The sequence below is a fragment of the Kogia breviceps genome, chromosome X (genome assembly GCF_026419965.1).
Source record: "Kogia breviceps isolate mKogBre1 chromosome X, mKogBre1 haplotype 1, whole genome shotgun sequence".
NCBI lineage: Eukaryota > Metazoa > Chordata > Mammalia > Artiodactyla > Physeteridae > Kogia > Kogia breviceps.
Window position 1 is genome coordinate 88552015 of NC_081330.1, and position 27345 is coordinate 88579359.

A 27345-nucleotide genomic window follows, 5' to 3' on the forward strand; every position below is an offset into this window, starting at 1 on the left:
TATTTCAGTAGATTCTTCTTTTATGGCCATTCTTTCCACTTTGTTTTCACTGCTACCACTTGAGCTTTAAGGACTTTTTACCTCATTGTCATTATTAACTTGGTTGCCGGCAACAGTGACTAACATTGATGGAATGCTTACTATGTGCCAGCTGCTAATCTGTGTGCTTTAACAACAACAACAAAAATTATCTCATTTGATCCTCACGATAACCTGTGAAGCAGTATTACCCGTTTTTCAAATGAGGAAACTGAGGCACAGGAGGTTTTGAAACTTGCCCAAAGTCACCCGGCAATAAATGGCAGAGCTGGGATTCTGGGAGTCATGCCCAGGCAATCTGGCTCCAAAGCTCATGCTCTTAACAACGGTACTCTAAGATGAATCTTTCTAAAGTGCCAGTGTGATTAAATCATTCCCACACTGGACTAAAATCTTCCTTGGCTCCTGGGTAAAGACAGGTCTGGGCTATTCATTTATATTATTTATTGAGTGCCTGCTATAGGCTAGGTACTGTACTGGTTGCTGAGGATTCAGAGTGAAGTAAAGGGATCCCTCCCCTCACAGAGGTCAGAGTTTATTAAAAGAGACAGACTGAAAACCAGAGTTGCAGGTACCGTGAGCTAATTGCTAATGATAAAAAAATGTGGTCCCTGTAGGGGGCATTGGTTAATTCTGGGTGAGGGTGTGAATGTTGGGGGAGGTTTCACAGATGGGTACTGAGCCTTGAGGAGGGCTGGGAAAGATGGTTCAGAATGGACAAGGATGTGGAGATGTAAAATGGCCTACTGTGAGCTCTGAATAGATTTTGATTGGAGGTTGGCAGGAATTGAACACTGAGTATGGGTTTGGGTTTTTCCAGCTTTTTTGTTCATACACCTCATCAGTGAAAATTTTTGAGAAGCAACCCTAATATGGCCTACTAAGATTCTTCATTACACATAGTCTCATTTTTAAAATCCCAGCAGTTCATAAAAAAATAAGATGGATTGATAGGTGATAAAGCAAATGTAGTAAAAATGGTAGAATCTCAGTCGTGACTTTTCTAATGTTCAATGTAAAATTATTTCAACTTTGCTATATGTTTAAAGTTTTTCTTTATAAAATGTTGGGGGGAAAATTTCCCAGCAGCCCTCTTCAGTCATGAGTACAACCGTTTGTGAAATACATGTCTTGTTCCCCATGCTAGATTATAAACAAACTCTTTAATCTTTTCATAGTCTCCATAATAACTTGTATATTTTAGGTGCAGGATACATTTTTCCCCCTGAATGAAAAGGTTAGTGATCTTAGAATGCATTGTAGGAGTGACTTTTTAAAAGTGTGTAGTGTGGCTCTTAACATAGTGGATTTAAGACTGGCTCCAAAAGTGCATATGTAAAGTATCTGTAGATGTTATCAGTGAGTGAAGTTTTCTCTCCGGGTTCTGGTCAGTGATTGTTGTTGTTGCTGTTGGAGTGATGGAGAACTTCCTGGTGTGTAACACAGACTTGAAAGGTTTTGGTTAATAACTCATTGTGGTTTGCCTTTTCAAAGGAGTGTTCCACTATCTTGAAGATAGCAGGTTTTCACTTGAATGATCTGCTTGCCTACCATATCTTTTGATTGAAATGCTAGTGCTTCAGAGCAAAACCCACTAGTGTTTTTCTCCTCCCCTTGGTTCTGTTCTTGAGACTAGGTCACAGGATGGGCCTTTATTCCCAATCTTATTTTCATTTGTGATAGAGAAATAGAGATGGAGGGATTACATAAAAAGATAAATTGCTGGGCTGTCTCTTTAGCTTTAGACAATTTAGGACTTCCCATGAAAATATTCAGGGTATATAACTGGATGAATTTTGTCATTTGGTTTGTTTCATTTGTATGTTCTGCAAACTTTTGTAAGTTATCATTGCCAGTAGCAGAAAAATTAAGTAAAACCACAAATTGCTACCTGATCTCTTCCGAAGGGTCTCACAGCAACCTTAAAGCAGTTTTAGAATGTGGTTTGAAAGATGATGTGGGGTGGTTAATAGGATGAATACTTTGTATTAATGGTTAAATATATATATTAGAAAAAAAGATAATCAACGCATGAAACCCGCAGTTTCACAGCTATAACTCTTTAGAACGAGGCCAATTAAAGAAGTAAGTTGATTTAAAGAAAAGTGTTAAGGTCCAGTACTTGGATGTAGCAGAAATCATGTTGATGGTAAATGAATAAGCAAAGTTTGAGAAGGCTGACCAACAGCTGATGCCATTTTGTGCTTTCGTTCTCTAGAATACAGTATAGCAGTGGCTGCTGTGCCTCCTGATTATTTACTTATCCTCAATCGTTGACACATCCTGAAACGTTAGTGACTCTTCTAGATGCTCCAGTGGTAGGAAAAATTATCATAATAGTAATTAGGTCTTCTTGAGCACCAAGTTGTATATAAAGTGCTTTTTAAATAGCTTGTTTAATCATAAGCTTGCAAGAATGCGTGATATTCTTCCCATTTAATAGTTGAATAACAGGTGCAAAGAAGTGAAATGATTTTTCTTTGGTCTGGACACTAGTAAATGGTGGGTAAAAATCTGTTCTGGATCTGTATTGCTCAAAGTCTCTTTCCACAGTTTCACCACACAGTTTCCTTTCTGTACATTCTTGTGTAAGATGTATACTTTTACTGGCCAGATAATATGCATAGATGCATGAAGAAAAATAATAATAAGTAGATTTATTGAGCACTTAGTTTGTGCCAGCATTGCTAAATGTACAATACTGCCAGTACAAGGCAAATGTGTAAGCTCAGTGCCAAGTGAGTGAGTCATATGGTGATATTATAGGAATTCAAGAGTAGCAGTCTCTTTCTTCTCTGCATTTTAAGTCTCTCCCTCTCTGGTTTCTTTCACTTATAAGTACGTAAGCGTATACAAATAACCTTTAAAAAACAAAAACTTGGGCTTCCCTGGTGGCGCAGTGGTTGAGAATCCGCCTGCCGATGCAGGGGACACGGGTTCGTGCCCCGGTCCGGGAGGATCCCACATGCCGCGGAGCGGCTGGGCCCGTGGGCCATGGCCGCTGAGCCTGCGCTCCGCAACGGGAGAGGCCACAACAGTGAGAGGCCCGCGTACCACAAAAAAAAAAAAAAAAAAAAACAACTTCCCCTTTACTTTGTAATTTCCTTAAGCCATTATCCTTATCCCTGTTCTTCCCTTTTAACCATTATTCTTGAAAAAAGAAGACTGTATTAATTCCTATTCCCTAGCCTATTGCCACTTGATATGTGATGTCACCATTCTGAAGGCACCAAAACCATTTCCATTCTTACCCTTTATTGGTCCTCTATGAGGTAATTGACATGAGCTATCGTTTCCTTGAATTTCCTTTCTTGGATTCCATAATGCAGCTCACTTCTGATTCTCCTTATAAGTCTCTAGTTCTTTCTCCTCCTCTTACTGCTTCCCTAAGCATTGGTGCTCTCAAGACTTCTGTCCTAGTTATATTCTTATACATTCATTTCCTGAGCAATCCCATCCATTATTATGGCTTTAAATATTAACTGTATTCTGATTATTCCTATAGCTCTTTCTCTACCCCTAACCTCTCTCATGAGCTTTTGACACATCTTTTCAGTTTTCTACTACTTGATGTCTTATAGGTCACTCATACTTAAAAATATCCAGGATGGAATTCATTATTTTCCCCCCAAACTTGTTCTATTTTTGGTGTTCTCTTTTTCTATGGATGTCGTCTTTCATCCATTTCAAGCCAGAAACCATGGAGTTCTTCTCAGTTTTTCACTCTCCTGTCACTTCCCATATCCACTCGGTCACTAGACGCTGTCACCTCTACCTCAGAAATGTCTACTGAGTCCAGCTACTTCCACCCCCATTGCTCTAGTTCAGGCTGCCATCATTTCTTATCTGAGCCGTGAAAATTGCCTCAACTTGTTCCTTTACCACTCTCTGGACCATAGTCCATCTTCTACATTGCTGTCAGAGAGACTTTGAAAACCAAAGTTAACTTTTGTCTGTGCCTAAAGATACCCACTGGCTACTTTTTGCCTACCCTACCTACTAAGCCCAGACTTGTCAGCATGGCAGACAATGCCATTCACAGTCTGATACCAAACTCTCTCCAGCCTTGCTTTGTGCTTACCTTTGCCCACACCTGTTTCAACCATTGGAATGTCCCAACCATTCTGAACTTTTCTGGCTTCCTAGACATACCATGTCCTCTCACATAGTGCTTTTCTTATTTTACTCTCACCATTGTGTAGCCAATTCCTACTTATTCTTGCTCAAAAGTTATCACTATGAAATCTTTCCCAGCCAAGGTAAATTATGCCTTCCCTTGTGCTACCAGAGTGTTCTTTTTATTTTTACCTCTCATATTTTTTTCTCTCATAGTATTTTCATATCACATTATAATTCTCTTTTTTCCCCCATGCTATGTATTACATCCCCAGACTTACTTATCTGTGACTGGAAGTTTGTTTGTAATTATCTTTTAATTGAGTTCCAAGAGGGCAGAGATTTTGCTCTAGGGCTTGACACATTATATACAATAATGGTTGTTGAAAGAGAAAGGCAGATAAGGAAGAATTTAGACAGTGTTTTATAATGTTATAGTTTCATTCCATGTAAATTAAATTGATTCCAAATGGAATTGCCAAACTCTGTTAAGTAAAAGTAAGTGTTGTAGCTGCTTAGCAATGCATTTATAGAATAAATTCCCCCTTGGTGGTAGTAATAATAGCTACCACATGGGCTAGGTACCTCACATAGATTCATTATGTCATTTAATCATCACAACCACCCTTTAGGATATGTATTAATCTACGTTTTTTATAGCTATAATAAAAACAGGCTCAGCATAGTCACTGGCCCAAGGTTGCACTGCTGGAATGTGGTTGAGCCAAGATATGAGCCTAAATATATTTGACATCAAAATTCTTCATCTTTAACATCTCTCAAAACAGTATAGTTGCATTTTAATAACATTTTCCAGAACACTTTTCTTATATTTAGTTTGTGTAGCATAATGGCTAAGAACAGACCTTGGAGCCAGACTGCCTGGGTTTAAATCCTTGTTCTTTTACTTACTAGTTATATAAATGTGGGCAAGTTAACCTCTCTCTGCTTCAGTTTTCTCATGTAGAAGAGGAGGATAGTAATAATAGCTACATCACAGACTTTATTGTGAGTATTAAATGATTTAATATAAGTACAGTGCTTAGAACATTATATACCACATAGTAAATGCCATATAAATGTCAGCTACAGTTACTTTGACCAAAATATCTTGTGTGCCAAGTAGATTGGACATGGACATTTCACTCTCATGCCTTAAGCTTGGCATGGCATGTAGGGTACTTCTTGATCTGCCTACCATTCTCTTATCAGGACAATGAATGCTTTTCAGCATTTTTTGAACACCTACTCTTGCCAGACCCTATGCTAAGTACTATGAACAATGGAATTCATTCATTAAACAAATGTTTAATGAGTTCGTACTGTGCACTAGGCACAGTTCAATATTGAGAAGATAAAGCAGTGACCAAAACAGACAGGTTTCTGACCTCATGAAGTTTATATTCTAGTGGGAAAGACAGACAATAAACAAGATAAAAAGACAAAATATATAGTATTTTAGGTAGTATAGTAAGTGCTGTACAGAAGAATGAAGTAGGAAAGTGAGATAAGGGAGTGTTGTGGTCAGGTGGGTACTCTAACCCTCCAGCAGCTCATAGTCTAGTAGGGTAGACAAGTAAGAAAATACTAACAATAATAGCCCGGAGTATCTTTTCTCTGGCTCTTGTCATAGGCCCAAGGACATAGTGGAAGTGGCAGAACCACAGTTTCAGACACCAAAACCTTTGCCCTTTCATCTATACCACAAAGAAAATCCCAAAGGTTATGGCAGGGATGGCAAACTGACAGCCCATAGCCCCACACATTTTTTAAAAAGAACTTCATTGATTTTCATTGATCAATAGTGTTCATCAGAATCTAAAGTCAAGTAGTGGGTTTGGGTTGAATATTAAGGCATCATCTAGTTGAATGATTTTTCATTTCCTTCTATCATTTAACTTGCATTTTACAAACGCATTTCTTTTTTAACAAATATGAATTTGTTGCCAACATTTTAAAAATTGTGAAACGTTACCAAGAATTCTGACTTTCCAACCACTCTTGAAATATCAGATCCTCTCACAACACTGGTTGCCCCCTTTTGCCGAGCCACATGGTTTTCATTTATTGGAGTCTCTACCGATCCATGGTGTCTCCCTGACACAGTGACCAAGTGCCACTTGCTTTTCATGATAACCATCTTCTACATGGCTCCAAGTGATTCCCGCCTCCTGGTATTCACACTCTTGTTTAATCTACCCCCACCCCCTGTGTGTGGGCTGAACTTTGTGACATGTAGTGAACAGACTACAGCAAAAGTGATGAGATGTCACTTCCAAGATTAGGTTATAAGAAACTGAGACTTCCATCTTGTTTGTTCTCTCTCTCTCTCTCTCTGGCATTTCTTGCTTGATCACTCTGATGAAGCAAGCTGCCATGTTGTGGGCTGCCCTCTGGAGAGGCCCATGTGACAAGTAACTGAGGGAAGCCTCTGACCAACAACCAGTGAGGAACTGAGGCCCTCAGTCCAACAGCCCACAAGGAACTCAATCCTGCCAACAGCCACGTGAGTGAGCTTGGAAGTAGATCCTTCCCCAGCCAAGCCTTGAGATGACTGCAGCCCCAACTGACACCTTGATTGCAGCCTGTGAGAAACCCTGAGCCAAAGAACCCCGTTAAGCCATGCTCACAGATAGTATGAGAAAATAAATGCTTTTTAAACCACTAAGTTTTGGGGGTAATTTGTTATACAGAACTAGTAACTAAGACACCATTGATTGTTGTGCTTGTACTTTTTATAGTAGCTTTGAAGAATATGAAATATTTCTTGTGCCCATATCTGTGAAAAGTGAAAAAAAGAAAAAATATCTATACGGGAATGTCATATATTTAAAGGAAAATCAAAGGGAGCCTATTTCCTAGTGGAAGTGATGAGTATTCCTCTATATCTAAATAAAATGTGTTTGTTGAAAGACTACAATTTAAGACACCATTTAAAAATAAACCATTGTAAGAAATATGACCAGTATACAAGAATGATGAGTGCTGAAACAAAAATAACTTTAAAAAGGGCTTGGAATTTCAATAGGTTGTTTTTGAATACAGACAGAAATAAGTAATAACTGCCATGAAATGGAATTATATATTACATGAAAAAATTGCCAGGGCTTGAAAGCCTTTTGTAGGTAGTCGTTTAAGAAAAGAGTGTTGGGGGCTTCCCTGGTGGCGCAGTGGTTGAGAGTCCGCCTGCCGATGCAGGGGACACGGGTTCATGTCCTGGTCCGGGAAGATCCCACATGCCACGGAGCGGCTGGGCCCGTGAGCCATGGCCGCTGAGCCTGTGCGTCCGGAGCCTGTGCTCCTCAACGGGAGAGGCCACAGCAAAAAAAAAAAAAAAAAAAAAGGAGTGTTGAGTACAGCAGAATTTACATTATAAACAAGCATTTGCAAAGGTAGTAGATACTGTTGCTCAGGATGTTAAAGATTGGTGGCTGGACATTTTTGTGACATTGTGTCAAGAAGTTAAATTGTGAAGTTTTAGATTACAACTGGTTACAGCAGATATAAACACTATGCATTTAAAGCTACACTTAGCTATGTGTCTAGCCAGTAGTTCTCAAAGTAAGGTCCCTAATCAACAGCACTGTACCACCTGGAAACTTGTTATAAATGCAGATTCTCAGGTTTTACCCCAGACCTGGAGATGAGGCTTGTTAATTTGTTTTAATAAGCCCTCCAACTGATTCTAATACACCCTAAAGTTTAAGAACCTCCGCACCTAGAATTTTGATGCAGTCTAACTCTTTTGGACTTGCCTCTGACGAGTACATCTAGAAATACCTGGAGTTTGTATGTTGAGAAAAGTCTTGAAATTTTTAGTATAGATTGGTCAAAATTAGTGAATATGACTACAGATGGTGCTTCTGCAAGAGTGTTACTGTTGGACTTAGGAAACTTCAATTTTTTTCAGAAACACTTTACAAAGACTTAAAGCTGTTCATTGTATCACTCCTTAGGATTCCACTTTTTGTGCAAAAATGTTCAAAATGAATCATGTCAAGAACTGGTAATTAACATTGTGGTTTGCACCAAACATAGTTGAATACTTTGCTTGGTGAATTATTGGATTCATGTCATGGAAATCTTTCCTATTATGGAGATTAATTGACTTAGTTGAGGTATGGTATTGAAGATACTGGAAAAATTACTTATTTGGCATCCAAAAGGCATCCAGCACACCATAAAAGACTGAAATAATATATTTGACCTGTTTGGTTGACATTACAATTCACTTTGAATAAAACCAAGGTTGTTCAGAAGTACCTTCCAAATGTGTGGTTGTACTTGCTCATTCCTAGCAAAAATATGCCTTTGGGAAGCTAATTTGGCAGGAGATAGACTGGCTGACTTTGCTGAAATTGGTTTCCAAGAAATGAATGTGATGGCCTGAATTACATTTCCCCAATTGTGGAGTTGTCTATTGAATTCCAGAAAAGGTTTTCTGACATTATATTCTGTGAAGATGAATTAATGTAATAGTTCAGTTAACCTTTCTCAATTGATGTTCATGGTGTGAAAGAATAGCTACAGTGGAGATACTGAATTGCCGTGCTATGGTACTGAAAGTGAAGCATGATGTCACTGAAATACCAGAATTCTGCAAATATCTCAGGAGTAGTAACCCTAAATATAAAAAACACTGTGCAAGACATCTATGTGTTTGGAAATTCCTACATTTCTAAGCAGCTGTTTTCCATTATGAAATAGGATAAAATTAATCATTCCCAGTAAAAGGATTCAAGGCTAAATTCTTTAGTGCACATTGTAACACAAAAATATAAGACCTAACATTGACCTCTTGGTACATAAGAAAAGCATCAGACGTCCTGTTCCAAGTCAAAGGGGAATAAATCAGACTCACTGGATGCTGAAGTTCCTGCTGTATCTGCTGATTACAAAAGTTATGCTCAGAGTCTCCAGCCCCTAAATGAGCCACAACAGATTAAATAAATCTAAGTCTTCTTTCTTACATGTGACAAGCAGTTTCACCTACAGAAATGGGCTGGCTCTTGGCAGCCTGAGAGCAATTTAAGGGTACTAAAATTGAGTATTCACAAAATTAACACTTTTAATAGCCTTTACTGAACACTGGATCAGTATTCTACCACCTCTAGCTTGATTGCAGTATTCAATGGCAAAGACTACCATGCGTGTGTATATAGATAACTGAAGCTCCTGCAGCTGAGAGGGAAGGCCACTTTGTCAGTGTTGCCCTGAATTGACTGTGGTTTTCGATTGCTGCTATTCTTATGTTTGTTTGTTTATTTATAGGAGTTTATTAATTAATTTATTTATTTTTGCTGTGTTGGGTCTGTTTCTGTGTGAGGGGTTTCTCTAGTTGTGGCAAGTGGCGGCCACTCTTCATTGCTGTGCACGGGCCTCTCACTATTACGACCTCTCTTGTTGTGGAGTACAGGCTGCAGATGCACAGGCTCAGTAGTTGTGGCTCACGGGCCTAGTTGCTCCGCGGCATGTGGGATCCTCCCAGACCAGGGCTCGAACCCGTGTCCCCTTCATTAACAGGCAGATTCTCAACCACTGTACCACCAGGGAAGCCCTCTTTATTTGTTTTTAAAAATATTTATTTATTTATTTTTGGCTGCATCGGGTCTTAGTTGTGGCACGCGGGATCTTTTGTTGTGGCACGCAGTCTCTGTTGCGGTATGCATGCTTCTCTCTAGATGTGGCGTGCAGGCACCAGAGCACATGGGCTCTGTAGTTGTGATACACGGGCTCTCTAGTTTTGCATGTGGGATCTTAGTTCCCCGATCAGGGATGGAACCCACGTCCCCAGCTTTGGAAGGTGGATTCTTACCCACTGGACCACCAGGGAAGTCCCTATTCTTACTTTTTAATTTGACATTATTCATAGCTTTGTGGTTATCAGTTTAATTTCTTAATGGTTGTTGAACTCCACAGAGTGTTGATGCAAATTTGCATCAACAGTAGTTTTGGTCTGTAATTTTAAGGTAATTAGACTTCAAGGCACCTAGGCCTTGCAGTTGAAATATAAACCATCCATATTTCTATTGCTAAAGCAGACTTACACATCCTCCCCTTGACTTTTCTTATAAAGTGATGCTTCCTTGTCATCTCTGATTTCTTTTTCTTTGGAATTGAGAACAGGTGGAGAAAGTGGACCACAGAGCCCTGCCTGAGTCAGACACCAGTTTGATGTATTTAACATGGTAGATGAGAGCAAGGCTAGCATCCCAATGGCATTTGGGATGACCTGGAGGAAGTTGTATTGCAGAGGTCAGAAAGTGGTGTTGCCTCTGGATTAAGCTCTCTATGGTCAGGCAGGATTCTAGAGACCCAGATGGGTATAATACCATCACTGCAACTAGCAGGCTTACAATCTAGATATTCTTTATGGCCCTGTGCCTATCGTGAAATATTAATCACTAGAATGTCTGCTCCATGAGGACAGGAATTTTGGGCTCTTGTTCACTATTGTATCTTCACATCTAGATCAGTGCCTGGAATATATCAGTGCCTGACTCATTAAATATTGGTTGAAAGTCTAAATGGTTCATTGATTCCCTATGTTCTATGCACTGGAGGTATAGCAGTAAACAAAACAGACCAAGAAATCCTGGGCTTCTTGGAGCTACATTCTAGTGATAAATACTTATAGTGGTTTTTAATAGAAGATGTTCTTTAATAAAATATTTTCTGAAAGACCCAAAATATAAAATAGATAAAATGGAGAATATGAGCTCAGGTTGAAGAGAAAATAGGAGTACCTATCCTGTCTGGTTATTTGGTCCAATTGTCCATAATCCTGGTTTGGGAAGCACAGTTTGAAAGCCACTGCTGTAGACTACTACATGTGATTGGAAATGAGACATTAAACTTTTCTCAGGGAGCTGTTTTCCCTTGAGTTTTATAAATAGGTGTTGCTTCTTCTAGAAAGCATTACCTCACTGACTGGTTAGATGCCTTTCCTCTGTGTTCCCATGGTACACAGTGGTGCTTATAGCTTCTCATGTTTAAGTGGCCTACTCTGTGCTGTCCGCATCCTGGCATTTAGTAGTCCCTCAATTCATATTTGTTGGACTGAACAGTAAGCCAGCAGTTAAAAGCTATAGGTAGTTCAGAATCTCAACTCCTACTTTCTTTAAAGCTCAAATGTGCTCCTTTCCTGATTTGTTGTTTGCATATGTTGCTGTTTAATCTCTCCTAAATAATTTTAGTCTCCTGGAAAATTGCAAGGTTAACAACTGAACTGGACCAATTACGGCCAGGAACTCATTCTGCTTCACAGGGTAGCAGTCATCATAGATGTGGAAATGGAGCCAGGGTGCTCAGCTATTCCAAGGGGCATTGTGGCTGGAAGGCTTTTTCCTTGCCTTGGTCAGGATTTAATTGCCATCAGTCATTCTAGATTGTATTTTGCTAGGAATAAATTGTCATGCTGTGTGATCTGACTAGAGAGCAGTGTTTCTTAAACTTGCCTCCCATCATGACAATCACCTGGGGTTCTTGGAAGCAACCTAAGTATCTCTTGTTGGATGAGTGGGTAAAGAAAATGTGGTATATTCATACAATGGATTATCAAAGAAATCCTGCCATTTGGGACAACATGGATGAACCTGGAGAACTTTATGCTGAGTGAAACGAGCCAGACTCCAAAGGACAAACACTTCATGATACTCTTATGTGAGGAATCTAAAATTGTCAAACTCTTAGAAGCAGAGAGTAGAATGGTCCTTGCCAGGAGCTGGTGGGAGGGGGAAATGGGGAGGTTTTAGTAAAAGAGTATAAAATTTTGGTTATACAAGATAAATAAGTCCTAGAGATCTACTGCACAGCATAGTGCCTATATTGTATTGTATACTGAAAAATTTGCTAAGGGAGTAGATCTTGTGTTCTTACTTATCACAAGAAATGATAATAGGGGCAGGAGGAAACTTTTGGAGGTAATAGATATGTTTCTGGTATAGACTGGTAATGATATTTATCTCTAAACTCATCAAATTGTATACATTAATTATGTGCAGCTTTTTGTATGTCAATAAACCTCAATAAATTGGTTTAAAAAACCACATTCCCAGCCTAGCCTTAGACATGCGAATCAGACTCTTCAGGGGAGAGGCCTGGAATAGCAGTTACCTCCAGGGAATGGGGATAAGAGAGCTGTTACTTCTCACTGTACACCCTTCTGTATTGTTTAATTTTTTTTAACCTGGAATATGTTCTGCTTTTATTCAGTAGTAATTCCTCTTTTAAATAAGTATTACAGTTCATGGTACAAAAATTCAAAATATACAAAAAGATATATGGGCAAAAAAAAAAAAGCCAACTCTCTTCCACTCTTGACCCTAGCCACCAGTTTCTCCTCCTCAGAGATGATCAATATTATCAGTTTGTTGTGTATTCTTCCAGAGAGAGACTATGCATATAAAGCAAATATATATAACTATACATACTATATACATACAAATACCTTTAAAAACAAATGATAGTATACTATTTACATAATATTCTATACTTTGCTATTATCATTTAATATATCATGCTGATTTTTCCATATGAGTATGCAGAGGTTTGTCCTTATTTTTCACAGTTCCATCCTATTCCATTGCATGCATATGTTATAATTTATATAATTAGTCCTTTAATTAGATTGTTTCCAGTTTTCAGCTAGAACAAATAATGCTGCAGTGAATACTTTGTACGATTGCAATGCCACTGCTTATATTTCAGCACTGGCTTTGTTGTTCCAAGTGCTTTAAATATCTAAAATAAATCCCTAGAAGCAAAATTGCTGAGTCAAAAAGTATGTGCATTTGAACTTTAAAAGATCTCGCCAAAATGTTCTCCCTAGAGATTATACCGTTTATACCCCTGCCTTCATTATTTGCAAGCGTGTGTTTCCCTCACCAGTACAGTAATTGCTAATCCTATAGGCAAAATACCATGTTTCTGTATTGTTTTAATTTTTGTTTTTCTTATCACAAGTGAATTTGATTATCTTTTTATATGCTTAAGATCTATATTTTTAACTTTTCATTTTATATTGGAGTATAGTCGATTAACAATGTTGTGATAGTTTCAGGCATACAGCAACGTGATTCAGTTATACATATACATGTATCTACTCTTTTCCCATTTACGTAGTTACATAATATTGAGCAAAGGTCCCTGTGCTATACAGTAGCTCCTTTTTTGTTATCCTTTTTTTTTGGGGGGGGGCCATGCAGCGTGTGGGATCTTAGTTCCCCGAACATGGATTGAACCTGTGACCCCTGCAGTGGAAGCGGGGAGTCTTAACCTCTGGATTGCCAGGGATGTCCCCAGTCTTCTTTTATAAGGACACTTGTCATTAGATCAGAATGATCTTATCTCAAGATCTTTACCTTAATTGCATCAGCAAAGAATCTAATTTCAAATAAATTAACATTCTGAGGTTCTAGATGGATATATCTTTTAAATTTATTTATTTATTTATTTATTTATGGCTGTGTTCGGTCTTCGTTGCTACACACGAGCTTTCTCTAGTTGCAGTGAGCAGGGGCTTCTCTTCATTGTGGTGCGCAGGCTTCTCACTGTGGTAGCTTCTCGTTGCAGAGCATGGACTCTAGGCACACAGGCTTCAGTAGTTGTGGCACATGGGTTCAGTAGTTGTGGCTCACAGGCTTAGTTGCTCCACGGCATGTGGGATCTTTCCAGACCAGGGCTAGAACCCGTGTCCCCTGCATTGGCAAACAGACTCTTAACCACTGTGCCACCAGGGAAGTCCCTCCATTTTAAATATAGCCGTGTGTACATGTCAATCCCAAATTCCCTAACTATACCTTCCCCCCACCATTTCCCCCTGGTAACCGTAAATTTGTTCTCTAAGTCTGTGAATCTGTTTCTGTTTTGTAAGTAAGTACATTTGTATCATTTCATTTTAGATTCTGCTTATAAGTGATATATGATATTTCTCTTTCTCTTTCTCTGTCTGGCTTACTTCACTCATTATGACAATCCCTAGGTCTGTCCATGTTGCTGCAAATGGCATTATTTCATTCATATTAATGGATGAGTAATATTCCCTTGTGTATATGTACCACATCTTCTTTATCCATTCCTCTGTTGATGGACATTTAGGTTGCTTCCATGTCTTGGCTATTGTAAACAGTGCTGCAATGGACACTGGGGTACATGTATCCTTTTGACCCACGTTTTTCTCTGGATATTTGCCCAGGAGTGGGATTGCTGGATCATATGGTAGCTCTATTTTTAGTTTTTAAAGGAACCTCCATACTGTTTTCCATAGTGGCTGCACCAATTTACATTCCCACCAACAGTGTAGGAGGGTTCCCGTCTCTGCACACCTGCTCCAGCATTTATTGTTTGTGGATTTTTGGATCATAGCCAGTTTGACTGGTGATATCTCATTGTAGTTTTGATTTGCATTTCTCTAATAATTAGCGATGTTAAACATCTTTTCATGTGCCTCTTGGCCATCTGTATGTCTTCTTTGGAGAAATGTCTATTTAGGTCTTCTGCCCATTTTTCGATTGGGTTGTTTGTTTTGATGATATTAAGCCACTGTTTGTAAATTTTGGAGACTAATCCCTTGTTGGTCACATCATTTGCAAATATTTTCTCCCCATCTGTGGGTGGTCTTTTCATTTTGTTTATGGTTTCCTTTGCTGTACAAAAGCTTTGAAGTTTAATTAGGTCCCATTTGTTTATTTTTGTTTTTATTTCCATCATTGTGGGAGACGGATTGAAAAAAATATTGCTGTGATTTATGTCAGAGTGTTCTGCCTATGTTTTCATCCAAGAGTTTTATAGTGGCCAGTCTCACATTTAGGTCTTTAACCCATTTTGAGTTTATTTTTGTGTATGGTGTTAGGGAGTGTTCTAAAGTCATTTTTTTAAGTGTAGCTGTCCAGTTTTCACAACACCATTTGTTGAAGAGACTGTCTTTCCACCATTGTATACTTTGAACTCCTTTGTCATAGATTAATTGACCATAGGTGCGTGGGTTTATTTCTGGGTTTATCCTGTTCTTTTGATCTGTATGTCTGTTTTTGTGCCCGTACCATACTGTTTTGATGACTGTAGCTTTGTAGTATAGTCTGAAGTCAGGGAGCCTGATTCCTCCAGCTCCATTTTTCTTTCTCAAGATTGCTTTGGTTATTCGGGGTCTTTTGTGTCTCCATACAGATTTTAATGCTTTTTGTTCTAGTTCTGTGAAAAATGCCACTGGAAATTTGACAGGGATTGCATTGAATCTGTAGATTGCCTTGGTAGTATAGTCATTTTGACAATATTGATTCTTCCAATTCAAGAACATGGTATATCTTTTCATCTGTTTGTGTTGTCTTCAATTTCCTTCATCAGCTTCTTACAGTTTTTGGAGTACTGGTCTTTTGTTTCCTTAGGTAGGTTTACTCCTAGGTATTTTATTCTTTTTGATTTGATGATAAATGGGGTTGTTTCTTGAATTTTTCTTCCTGATCTTTCATTGTTAGTGTATAGGAGTGCAACAGATTTCTGTGTATTAATTTTGTAACCTGCAACTTTACTTAATTCATTGATGACCTCTAGTAGTTTTCTGGTAGCATCTTTAGGATTTTCTATGTATAGTATCATGTCATCTACAAACAGTAACAATCTAACTTCTTGAAAATTCTTGCATCCCTGGGATAAATCCCACTTGATCATGGTGTATGATCCTTTTCATGTACTGTTGGATTCGGATTGCTATTATTTTGTTGAGGATTTTTGCATCTATGTTCATCAGTGATACTAACCTATAATTTTCTTTCTTTATGGTACCTTTGTCTGTTTTTGGTATCAGGGTGATGGTAGCCTCGCAGGATGAGTTTGGGAGTTTTCCTTCCACTGCAGGTATTTGGAACAGTTTCAAAAGGATAGGTGTTCGATCTCCTCTAAATGTTTGGTAGAATTCGCCTGTGAAGCCATCAGGTCCTGGACTTTTGTTTGTTGGGAGTTTTTTTTGGTTATTTTTTTGGTTTTTTTTCGGTACGCGGGCCTCTCACTGTTGTGACCTCTCCCGTTGCGGAGCAGAGGCTCCAGACACGTAGGCTCAGAAGCCATGGCTCACGGGCCCAGCCACTCCATGGCATGTGGGATCTTCCTGGACCAGAGCACAAACCCATGTCCCCTGCATCGTCAAGCAGATTGTCAACCACTGCGCCACCAGGGAAGCCCTGTTGGGAGTTTTTTAACCACAGTTTCAATTTCAGTGCTTGTGATTTGTCTGTTCATATTTTCTATTTCTTCCTGGTTTAGTCTTGGGAGATTGTACCTTTTTAAGAATTTGTCCATTTGTTCCAGGTTGTCTATTTTATTGGCATACAGTTGTTTGTAGTAGTCACTTATGATCCTTTGTATTTCTGTGGTGTCAGTTGTAACTCCTCCTTTTTCATTTCTAATTTTATTGATCTTTGTCATTTTCCTTTCTTTTTTCTTTTTTTTCTTTTATTTGGTTGTGCGGGATCTTAGTTGCGGCAGGCAGGCTCCTTAGTTACAGCACATGGACTCCTTTAGTTGAGGCACGTGGGCTCCTTAGTTGTGGATTGCCAGCTCCTTAGTTGCAGCACACAGGCTACTTAGTTTTGGCATGTGAATTCTTAGTTGTGACATACATGTGGGATCTAGTTCCCTGGCCAGGGATCGAACCCGGGCCTCCTGCATTGGGAGCATGGAGTCTTAATCACAGCGCCACCAGGGAAGTCCCTCCCTGTTTTTCTTGATGAGTCTGGCTAAAGGTTTATCAATTTTCTTTATCTTTTCAAATAACCATCTTTTAGTTTCATTGAACTTTGCCATTGTTTTCTTTGTGTCTATTTCATTTATTTCTGCTCTGATCTTTATAATTTCTTTCCTTCTACTAACGTCAGGTTTGTTTGTTTTTCTTTCTCTAGCTGCTTTAGGTGTAAGGTTAGGTTGTTTATTTGAGATTTTTCTCGTTTCCTGAGGTAAGATTGTATTGCTGTAAACTTCCTTCTTAGAACTGCTTTTGTTGTATCCCATAGGATTGGATCTTTGTGCTTTCATTTTCATTTGTCTCTAGGTATTTTTTTATTTCCTCTTTGATTTCTTCAGTGATCCGTTGGTTGTTGTTTTTTAAATTTTTAAAATATCTTTATTGGAGAGTACTTGCTTTACAATGTTGTGTTAGTTGCTGCTGTATAACAAAGTTAATCAGCTATATGTATAAGTATATCCCCACATCGCCTCCCTCTTGTGTCTCCCTCCCACCCTCCCTATCCCACCCCTCTAGGTGGTCACAAAGCATGTAGCTGATCTCCCTGTGCTATGCAGCTGCTTCCCACTAGCTATCTATTTTACATTTGGTAGTGTACATATGTCAACTGCACTCTCTCACTTCTTTCCAGATTAACCTTCCCCCTCCCCATGTCCTCAGGTCCATTCTGTACGTCTGCATCTTTATTCCTTTCCTGCCACTAGGTTCTTCAGAACCATTTTTTTTAAGATTCCATATATATGTGTTAGCATATGGTATTTGTTTTTCTTTTTCTGACTTCTTACACTCTGTATGACAGACTCTAGGTCCATCCACCTCCTACAAATAACTCAAGTTCATTTCCTTTTATGGCTGAGTAATATTCCACTGTATATATGTGCCACATCTTCTTTATTCATTCATCTGTCAGTGAACACTTACATTGCTTACATGTCCTGGCTGTTGTAAATAGTGCTGCAATGAACATTTTGGTCCATGACTCTTTTTGAATTATGGTTTTCTCAGGGTGTATGCCCAGTAGTGGGCTTGCTGGGTCATATGATAGCTCTCTTTTTAGTTTTTTAAGGAACCTCCGTACTGTTCTCCATAGTGGCTGTATCAGTTTACATTCCCACCAGCAGTGCAGGAGGGTTCCCTTTTCTCCACACTCTCTCCAGCATTTATTGTTACTAGAGTTTTTGATGATGGCCATTCTGACCACTGTGAGGTGATACCTCATTGTGGCTTTGATTTGCATTTCTCTAATGATTAATGATGTTGAGCATTCCTTCATGTGTTTGTTGGCAATCTGTTTATCTTTGGAGAAATGTCTATTTAGGTCTTCTGACCATTTTTGGATTGGGTTGTTTGTTTTTTTGATATTGAGCTGCATGAGCTGCTTGTAAATTTTTTTTTTTTTTTTTTTTTTTTGCGATACGTGGGCTTCTCACTGTTGTGCTCCTCCCGTTGGGGAGCGCAGGCTCCGGACGCGCTGGCTCAGTGGCCCTGGCTCACAAGCCCAGCTACTCCATGGCATGTGGGATCTTCCCGGACTGGGGCATGAACCTGTGTCCCCTGCATCGGCAGGCGGGTTCTCAACCACTGCGCCACCAGGGAAGCCCATGCTTGTAAATTTTGAAGATTAATCCTTTGTCAGTGGCTTTGTTTGCAAATATTTTTCCCATTCTAAGTGTTCTCATTTCTTCTTGTTTATGGTTTCCTTTCCTGTGAAAAAGATTTTAAGTTTCATTAGGTCCCATTTGTTTATTTTTGTTTTTATTTCCATTTCTCTGAGAGGTGGCTCAAAGAGGATCTTGCTGTGATTTATGTCATAGAGTGTTCTGCCTATGTTTTCCTCAAAGAGTTTTATAGTGTCTGGCCTTACATTTAGGTCTTTAATCTATTTTGAGTTTATTTTTGTGTATGGTTTTAGGGAGTGTTGTTATTTCGTTCTTCTATATGTAGCTGTGCAGTTTTCCCAGCACCACCTATTAAAGAGGCTGTCTTTTCTCCATTGTACATTCTTGCCTCCTTTATCAAAGATAAGGTGACCATATGTGCCTGGGTTTATCTCTGGGCTTTCCATCCTGTTCCATTGATCTATAGTTCCATTTTTGTGTCAGTACCATACTGTCTTGATTACTGTAGCTTTGTAATATAGTCTGAAGTCAGGGAGCCTGATTCCTCCAGCTCCGTTTTTCTTTCTCAAGATTGCTTTGGCTGTTCGGGGTCTTTTGTGTTTCCATACAAATTGTGAATTCTTTTGTTCTAGTTCCGTGAAAAAATGCCATTGGTAGTTTGATAAGGATTGCATTGAATCTGTAGATTGCTTTGGGTAGTATAGTCATTTTCACAATATTGATTCTTCCAATCCAAGAACATGGTATATCTCTCCATCTGTTTGTATCATCTTTAATTTCTTTCATCAGTGTCTTATCGTTTTCTGCATACAGGTCTTTTGTCTCCAGAGGTAGGTTTATTCCCAGGTATTTTATTCTTTTTGTTGCAGTGGTAAATGGGAGTGTTTCCTTAATTTCACTTTCAGATTTTTCATCATTAATTTATAGGAATGCACGAGATTTCTGTGCATTAATTTTGTATCCTCCTACTTTACCAAATTCATTGATTAGCTCTAGTAGTTTTCTGGTAGCATCCTTAGGATTCTCTATGTATAGTATCATGTCATCTGCAAACAGTGACAGCTTTACTTCTTCTTTTCCTATTTGGATTTCTTTTATTTCTTTTTCTTCTTTGATTACTGTGGCTAAAACTTCCAAATCTATGTTGAATAATAGTGGTTTTAGTGGGCAACCTTGTCTTGTTCCTGATCTTATAGGAAATGGTTTCAGTTTTTCACCATTGAGAATGATGTTGGCTGTGGGTTTGTCATATATGGGCTTTATTTTGTTGAGCTAAGTTCCCTCTATGCCTACTTTCTGGAGGGTTTTTATCATAAATGGGTGTTGAATTTTGTCAACAGCTTTTTCTTCATCTATTGAGATGATCATATGGTTTTTCTCCTTAAACTTGTCAATATGGTGTATCATATTGATTGATTTGCATATATTGAAGAATCCTTGCATTCCTGGGATAAACCCCACTTGATCAATGTGTATGATCATTTCATTGTGCTGTTGGATTCTGTTTGCTATTATTTTGATGAGGATTTTTGCATCTATGTTCATCAGTGATATTGGCCTTTAGTTTTCCTTTTTTTGACATCTTTTTCTGATTTTGGTATCAGGGTGATGGTGACCTTGTAGAATGAGTTTGGGAGTGTTCCTCCCTCTGCTATATTTTAGAAGAGTTTGAGAAGGATAGGTGTTAGCTCTTCTCTTAATGTTTGATAGAATTCGCCTGTGAAGCCATCTGGTCCTGGGCTTTCGTTTGTTGGAAGATTTTAAATCATCATTTCGATTTCAGAAAGTAGAATGGTGGTTGCTAGGGCCTGAGGGAGGGGGAAATGGGAATTGTTTAATGGGTATAAAGTTTCGGATTTTAAGATGGAAAAGTTCTGGAGATCAGTCTCAAAGTGTGTATCCTTAACACTACTGAACTGTACACTTTCAAAAGTGGTTAACGTGGTAAATTTTATGTTATGTTATTTTTATCACAGTAAAAATCTTATATTAAAAAAAGCTAAAATAAAGTAGATGAAACAAGAATGACAACGTTGATATATGAAAGTGGATACTGTTATCATGAAGGTTCCTTATGCTCTTCTCTTTACCTTTCTATTTTACAATTTTCCATAATCAAAAGTTTTTAAAGCGAGTTAGTGAGCATGGGCTTTATGGGCAGAATTTGAATCCTAACTCCAGTTTTTAAAAATTGAGATATAATTCCGATACCATAAAGTTTGCCATTTTAAAGTATACAATTCAGTGGTATTTAGTCTGTTCCACAGAGTTGTGAAACTATTACCACTATCAAATTCCAGAACATTTTTATCACCACAAAAGGAAACCCAGTACCTGCTAGCAATCATTCTCCAATCCTTCTTCCTCCCAGTCCCTGGCTGTTTCCCATCTCTGTGTATTTTCCTGTTCTGGACAGTTCATTTAAAAGTGTGTTTGGCTGCTTTCACTTTATAATTTTTTCAAGATTAATTCATGTTGTAGCGTGAATCAGTACTTCATTCCTTTTTATGGTTGAATAACATTCCCTTGTATGAATATAACATCTTTTGTTTATCTGTTTGTTAGTTGATGGACATTTGGGTTTTTTCCACTTTTGACTGTTACGAATAATCCTGCTATGAACATTCATGTATAAGTTTTTATGTGAACATATGTTTTCAGTCCTCTTGGGTGTATACCTATTAGTGGAATTACTGGATCATATAATAACCCTATGTTAACCACTTGAAGACCTCCCAGACTGTTTTCCAAAGTGGCTGCACAATTTTACATTTCCACCAGCAATGTATGGAGGATTCCAGTTCCTCCATACCCTCGTTATTTTACATTTTAAAAATTATAGCCATCCTAGTATGTGTTAATTGGTTTTCTCAGTGTGGTTTTTTGATTGGCATTTCTCTAATAACTAATGATGTTGAACATCTTTTCACGTGCTTATTGGCTAGCTTCACTTTTTAACTGTGTGACATTGGTCAAGTTCTTCAACCTCTGAGCCTCATTGTTTCATCATCTGTAAAAGGGAGGTAATAATGCTTCATGATGTTATTGCAAGGTTAATGGACATGAGGTGTACTTGGAACAGTGCCTGGTTATATAGTAGGTACTTCGTTGATACCTAATATTACTTTGCTACTTGAGCTCTAAGTAACCTACAATCCAGGCAGACTTTTCCCAGTAACTTTTGTACATCAGTTGTTGAAGTCAAATACTGAGATGATGGTGCCCTTTCATTTGCCAGGGCTGCTTTCCTTTTTTACAGCCTCTGTAGGCCTTTCTATGCTATTCTGTCAATTCCAGCTCTGTGTCCTTTCTCGTGCTGGTTAGGACCATGGAAGATACACACGAGAGGCAGAAGGAATCTATGGCCTTAAAACTTGCAGATGATGGTATTGTCAAATTACTTCCTTGACTGTGTCAGCTGTCTCAGTGCTATAAGAGTTAAGAGGAGAGAAATAATGAAAGAATTTATGTAAGAGGTGGTAGCCCTATGGAAAGTATTTGGAACGTTGGGAAAGATAGGCAATATGGCAGTCTAGGCAGGGAAACCAAGTGAGCAAAGGAAAGGAAACAGTGATCTTGGCTAAGGGTAGTTAGGAAACTAGCCTGGTAGGAGTAGGGTATTGGGGAATTGTGAGGGATTATTTGGGAGATTCTTATTCTATTGTTTTCCATTACTTACCCCAGAATATGTAGTGAAAGAAGTTTTATATCTGGAATCATGAGATTTTTGTTCTAATCTTGGTTCTGCTGCAGATTAGATAACCATCTCAAGTCATCTATCATTTCTAGGGGGCTAGTTGCTTAAGCAGTAAAATGAGTAATTGGGCATCTGTATATCAAATCACCTTGTACACTTTAAATCTCTTATAATTCTATATGTCAGTTATATCTCAATAAAACTAAAACTATTTTTAAATGAGTAATTGGGATAGGTCAATGGTTCTTAATTGGGAGTGTGCATCAGAACCTACTGGAAGCTATTTTGGAATATAGGCATTTGGATCACACTCAGGAAATTGTTTCAGCAGATCTGAGGTGAGGCACAGGTTTTTATATTTTGAAAATGCTTTCCAGGTGATTGTGATTTATATTCCTAGTGTTATAAGAGCCATTCGATTTGTTAAAGATCACTAGTCCTTGGCTTTCTGGAGTTGAAATCACTTGGATGGTGGCATAATCAGCTTCAGACCAGCTAAAGGTAATGTGTTGTAGCAGAAAGAGCATGGACTTTGGTGTCAGTCTGACCTAGGTTCCTGTTTCCCAGCTCTGTAGCCCTAAACATGCCACATCACTTCTCTGAGCCTCAGTTTCCTCATCAGAACAATGGGGCTTATAATGCCCACATGGTTAGACTGTGATGATGAGAGAGAACATATCACACTTAGCACTATGCCTGGTACAAGGTAGATGGATGCCCAATCAGTGACTGGTATGAGAGCTATATGCTGGAAGAAACTGTCACCAGGGGACAACATAAAACTGTACTCCTACCCTGACCTATCTGGAGTTAATCATAACTCTAGACATAAATATGTTACAGTGCAAAATAAGGATTTTTGCTTCCTTTGCCTGGATATCAAATAAATACAGACCTTACTTTGCTATCTGCTTACCAGTGTCCCTCCCCCTGTTGTGACTTAATGTGTGACATGGCTATCTACTGTGACTAGACTCTCTTTCCATAGCTTTGAAAAAGCTTAATGTGTTGAAACTCCTGTCAGACTCCAGAAAAGTACCATTCCTTTAAAACTTAAATGAAAAATAATAGGTCAGTTGAGTTCAACAAAATTATCAAGGTCTGCAGGCTGTAGAGACAAAAATCCAAACTTTGCTCCTTCCAGCTACGTAACCTAGGGATGTAATGTAAAATGGGGATAATAATAATAGTTATGGCCTCATAAAATTGTTTTGAGTATTAAATGAGTTAATGCATGTAAAGTAATTGGAACCTTGCTTAGCACATAGTACATGTTCAGTATCTGTTAGTAATTATTATTCATATTACTATGCACCAGCTCTTATGTGGGAGCCAGGAATACAAAGATTATAAATAAAGTTTCTGCAGTCAAGGAACTTACTGTGGCAGAACCAGTATGCAGATCATTTCGGTATGCTTTATGTACAGCAATAGACACGTGCACAGGAGGGGCACTTAACAGTCTGCCTCTATTACATTAAAAATAGTGCTCTCTAGGAAGAAGTTTGGTACAACGGAAAGTGTGCACTCTGGAGTCAGATCAGCTTGGGTTTGAATCCTGTATATACTTAGTCAGTATGCAACTTTGGGGGCAGACAACCTCTCGCAGCCTTAGTTTTTCCATTTCTAAAATAGGGTGAAGTTTCTGACTTCTAACTTTTAGAAATGCCCTCCCTATTTGGGTGCCCTGCAGTCTAAGGTGCTCCTAAGAGAGAAAGCAGGAATTTTTTTTTAAAGAGATGAACTTAAATTCAGATTCTAGCTATACGTCATTTAATCTTCCTATGTCTATTTCCACTTGTAAGTTTTTTAAAAAATTATTATTATTATTTTATATTTATTTATTTATTGGCTGCTTTGGGACTTCATTGCTGTGCACTGGCTTTCTCTAGTTGCGGTGAGTGGGTGTACTCTTCGTTGTGGTGCGTGGGCTTCTCATTGTGGTGGCTTCTCTTGTGTGGAGCACGGGCTCTAGGCGTGTGGGCTTCAGTAGTTGTGGCACACTGGTTCTAGAGCACAGCCTCAGTAGTTGTGGCACACGGGCTCAGTTGCTCCACGGCATGTGGGATCTTCGCGGACCAGGGCTCGAACCTGGGTCCCCTGCATTGGCAGGCGGACTCTCAACCACTGCACCACCAGGGAAGTCCCTCCATTTGTAAGTTTTTTCATCCATATCTATCTTGTCCATGGTTGTTCTGATGATGAGATAATGTATGTAAAGCACATATGGTGCTGAGCAATATATAATAGCTTTATTATCTTTCTAACAAAGTTCTCCTGTTATTGTTTAAAGTAAAAACTTAAATAATATAAACCATGTTAATTTCAGTATTCTTTTAAAGAACCTCAGGCCATAGTTTCATGCAAGGAGTCAAAAAAGACTGGACATTTGAATGAATGCATGGATAATGCTGCCTGTGTTTACAGGAATAATCAAGTTCTCTGGTAGGAGAGGCTTTTTTTTTAAGAGTATTTTGTTCAGCCTCATATAATCTTAAATTTCAACAAACTATAAAATTCAGTTACTAACCTTCCTGATTTCTAACCAAATACAGGTCAGCTTCTGTTGCATGATGTGTTCTTCTCTTCTTCCCTCCTAGGTCTTTCAGAGCCTTGAAGACCACCATTTGGAAGTGGTGGCTTTTTTCAGGGAAAATGGCTTCCATGGCCTTCTTGCCCATGACTCCGAGTATGCTCTCTACAATATTCCCTCTTACTATAGTTCCCATGCTCTGAAGCTGAGCTGGAATGGGAAGAACCTTACTACCAACCAGTTCCTGATGCAGGAGGTGGCCAAGCAGCTGGGCCTGAAGCGGATGAATTTTCCCATATTTGCTGCATTGCTAGGTAGGTGGTCCAAAGAACAGACTCCAGTGATTGTTAAAGTTTCCTCTTGCAGTGTTAAGAGATGAAGATTAGAGTGATTTAGGTTATCATTGTTGGATTTATCTTCTGAAAGTCTGCATGCCATACACTGTGCTTTGGGGCTTCTTACTAGAAACTCAGCATGTTTGTCTTATAAATTAATACAGCATATTCCAGAACATTATTTTGGTTCTTATAAAACTTTTTCTTTAGTTACATTCTATAAGTATTTTATGCAGAGTACCATCTTAGGCCAGATATCTTACTAGCCCTAGACAACTTTGGTTTCCCACTCGGAGCATTAGCATTTCTTACCCACTGTCTAAATTTAGGTCAAGAACACAAATCATTCTTTATCTTTTTCTTTTTTTTCCTGTTGTGCTAACATTTTATTATGAAAATTCCCAAAAGTACAGCAAAATTGAAAGAATTTTGCTGTGAAAATCCTATATGTACCACCTCTATTCTGCCATTAACATTTTACTATAGTTGCTTTATCATATATCTGTCCATTCTATCCATCATCAATCTTTCTTTTAAAGGAGTATGTCAAAGTAAATTTCAGAGTGTTGATTATGTTTCGAGTTGGTTTTCTAAGTACTGACAGCGTGAAGGTTATATCTTGTCTCAGGTGTGACCTCTGTTATAATCCCAAAGGATTTGAGCTTGGATAATCTAGTGGAGTCAGCACAAGTTTTGGAATTAGGCTTTGGACAAATCACTGAAGTTACACCTTCATGGTTTCAGTTTCCTCATCTGTGAAATGGAATAATAATACCTCACAGTGCTATTGATAAGGTTAAATGACATAAGATATATAAAATGCCCAGCACTTAGGAGGCAGTCAGTAATTGGTGGCTGTTATTATAAAAGGCAGCATGACTAGGTGATAGAAAATAGCATGGACTTTGGAGTCAAACATTCCTAGCTTCTTATCCTGGTGTGGGCACTTATTAGATGTGGCACCTTGGACAAAGTCACCAGACTTGCTCAAACCTCAGTTTCCTTATCTATAAACTGGAGGTAATAATAAATACACAGTTATTATAAAGATGATACACATAATGCATGTGAAACATAGTAGGTAATCAAACATAGTTACATTAAGTAGTTGTTACATTAAGAATATAGACCTATGTGAATTATTTGATTGTTTTCTCTCCCAGAAGTCCTTTCATGTCCTGGAGGTTCTAAGAAAACATTTGTACAGTCAATAAATGACAAATATACTTTATAGGTAACCACATTCTCCCAGATGAGGACCTGGCCGCTTTTCACTGGAGCCTCTTGGGACCAGAACATCCCCTTGCGTCACTTAAGGTAATGTCACCCATTTCCTGCCTGTACATCCATGCCTAGAGGACATCAGGTTTTGATTGGAGTTTTGGTAGAATGAATATCTTTCATTAGGCTTAAAATATCTCAGACACTTACAGACAAAAACTTTATTATTATGATCAATACCCTTAAAAAGGAAAAACTCAGTTTTCTACCTAATGTGTAAGGAAAAATCCAGTTATTCCCTCCTATGTCTTTCTTTCCTGTGTGTCTCCTTTACTCCCATACTACTACCGCACTCACACAGAACACTTCACTTCTGACAGTTCTGGTCATTAAACATGTGGGGTTTTTTCCCTGCACCAAACAGTTTTCTGTGACACCAGCTGGGTGTCCTACAATTTAACTCAATTCTAACACTATCTACCTGAAGATAGTGTCAGATTGCACAAGTTAAGGGCTCAGTTCCACAAGGCTGCCCCCCAACTTCAGACACCAGTCGCAAGCCCAGGTTATCACCTGTGCTTCCGACCAACCAACTAACTATAGGTCATTCCAATGACCCCCTTCTCAGGTTCAATTAATTTGTTAAAGCACCTCATAGAACTCAGGGAAATACTTACTTACATATATCACTTTATTAAAGGATATGATAAAGGATGGAGATAAACAGCTAGATGAAGAGATACATAGGGTGAGGTCTGGGAGGATCCCAAGCACAGGAGCCTATGTCCACATGGAGTTGGGGTACATCACCCTCCTGGTACATGGATGTGTTCACCAACCTGGAAGCTCTCCAAAACCTGTACTTTTAGGATTTTATGGAGGCTTCATCATGTAGGCATGATTGATCATTGACTCCATTTTTAGCCCTTCTCCCTTCTCTAGACAATGGGGGTGGGGCTGAAAATTCCAATCTTCTAATCATGGGTTGGTCTTACCAGTAACCAGCCCTCATCCAGAAGCCCACCCAGAGTCACCTCATTAGAGGAAGA

General features: G+C 38.7%; 1 protein-coding gene across 4 annotated transcripts in view; it reads left to right on the forward strand.

The window, feature by feature from the left end:
* FAM120C (family with sequence similarity 120 member C) overlaps positions 1 to 27345 on the forward strand; it is a 146629-nt gene that overhangs the window by 2527 nt on the left and 116757 nt on the right. For 3 of the 4 annotated variants that reach the window (XM_059049739.2, XM_059049741.2, XM_059049740.2), the window contains exons 2-3: positions 24808 to 25054; positions 26310 to 26392. In XM_059049739.2, coding sequence (XP_058905722.1) covers positions 24808 to 25054; positions 26310 to 26392 — 330 coding nt within the window. Of the gene's footprint in view, positions 1 to 6522; positions 6623 to 24807; positions 25055 to 26309; positions 26393 to 27345 lie in introns of those variants that run through there. The other variant, XM_059049744.2, reaches the window with a different exon arrangement.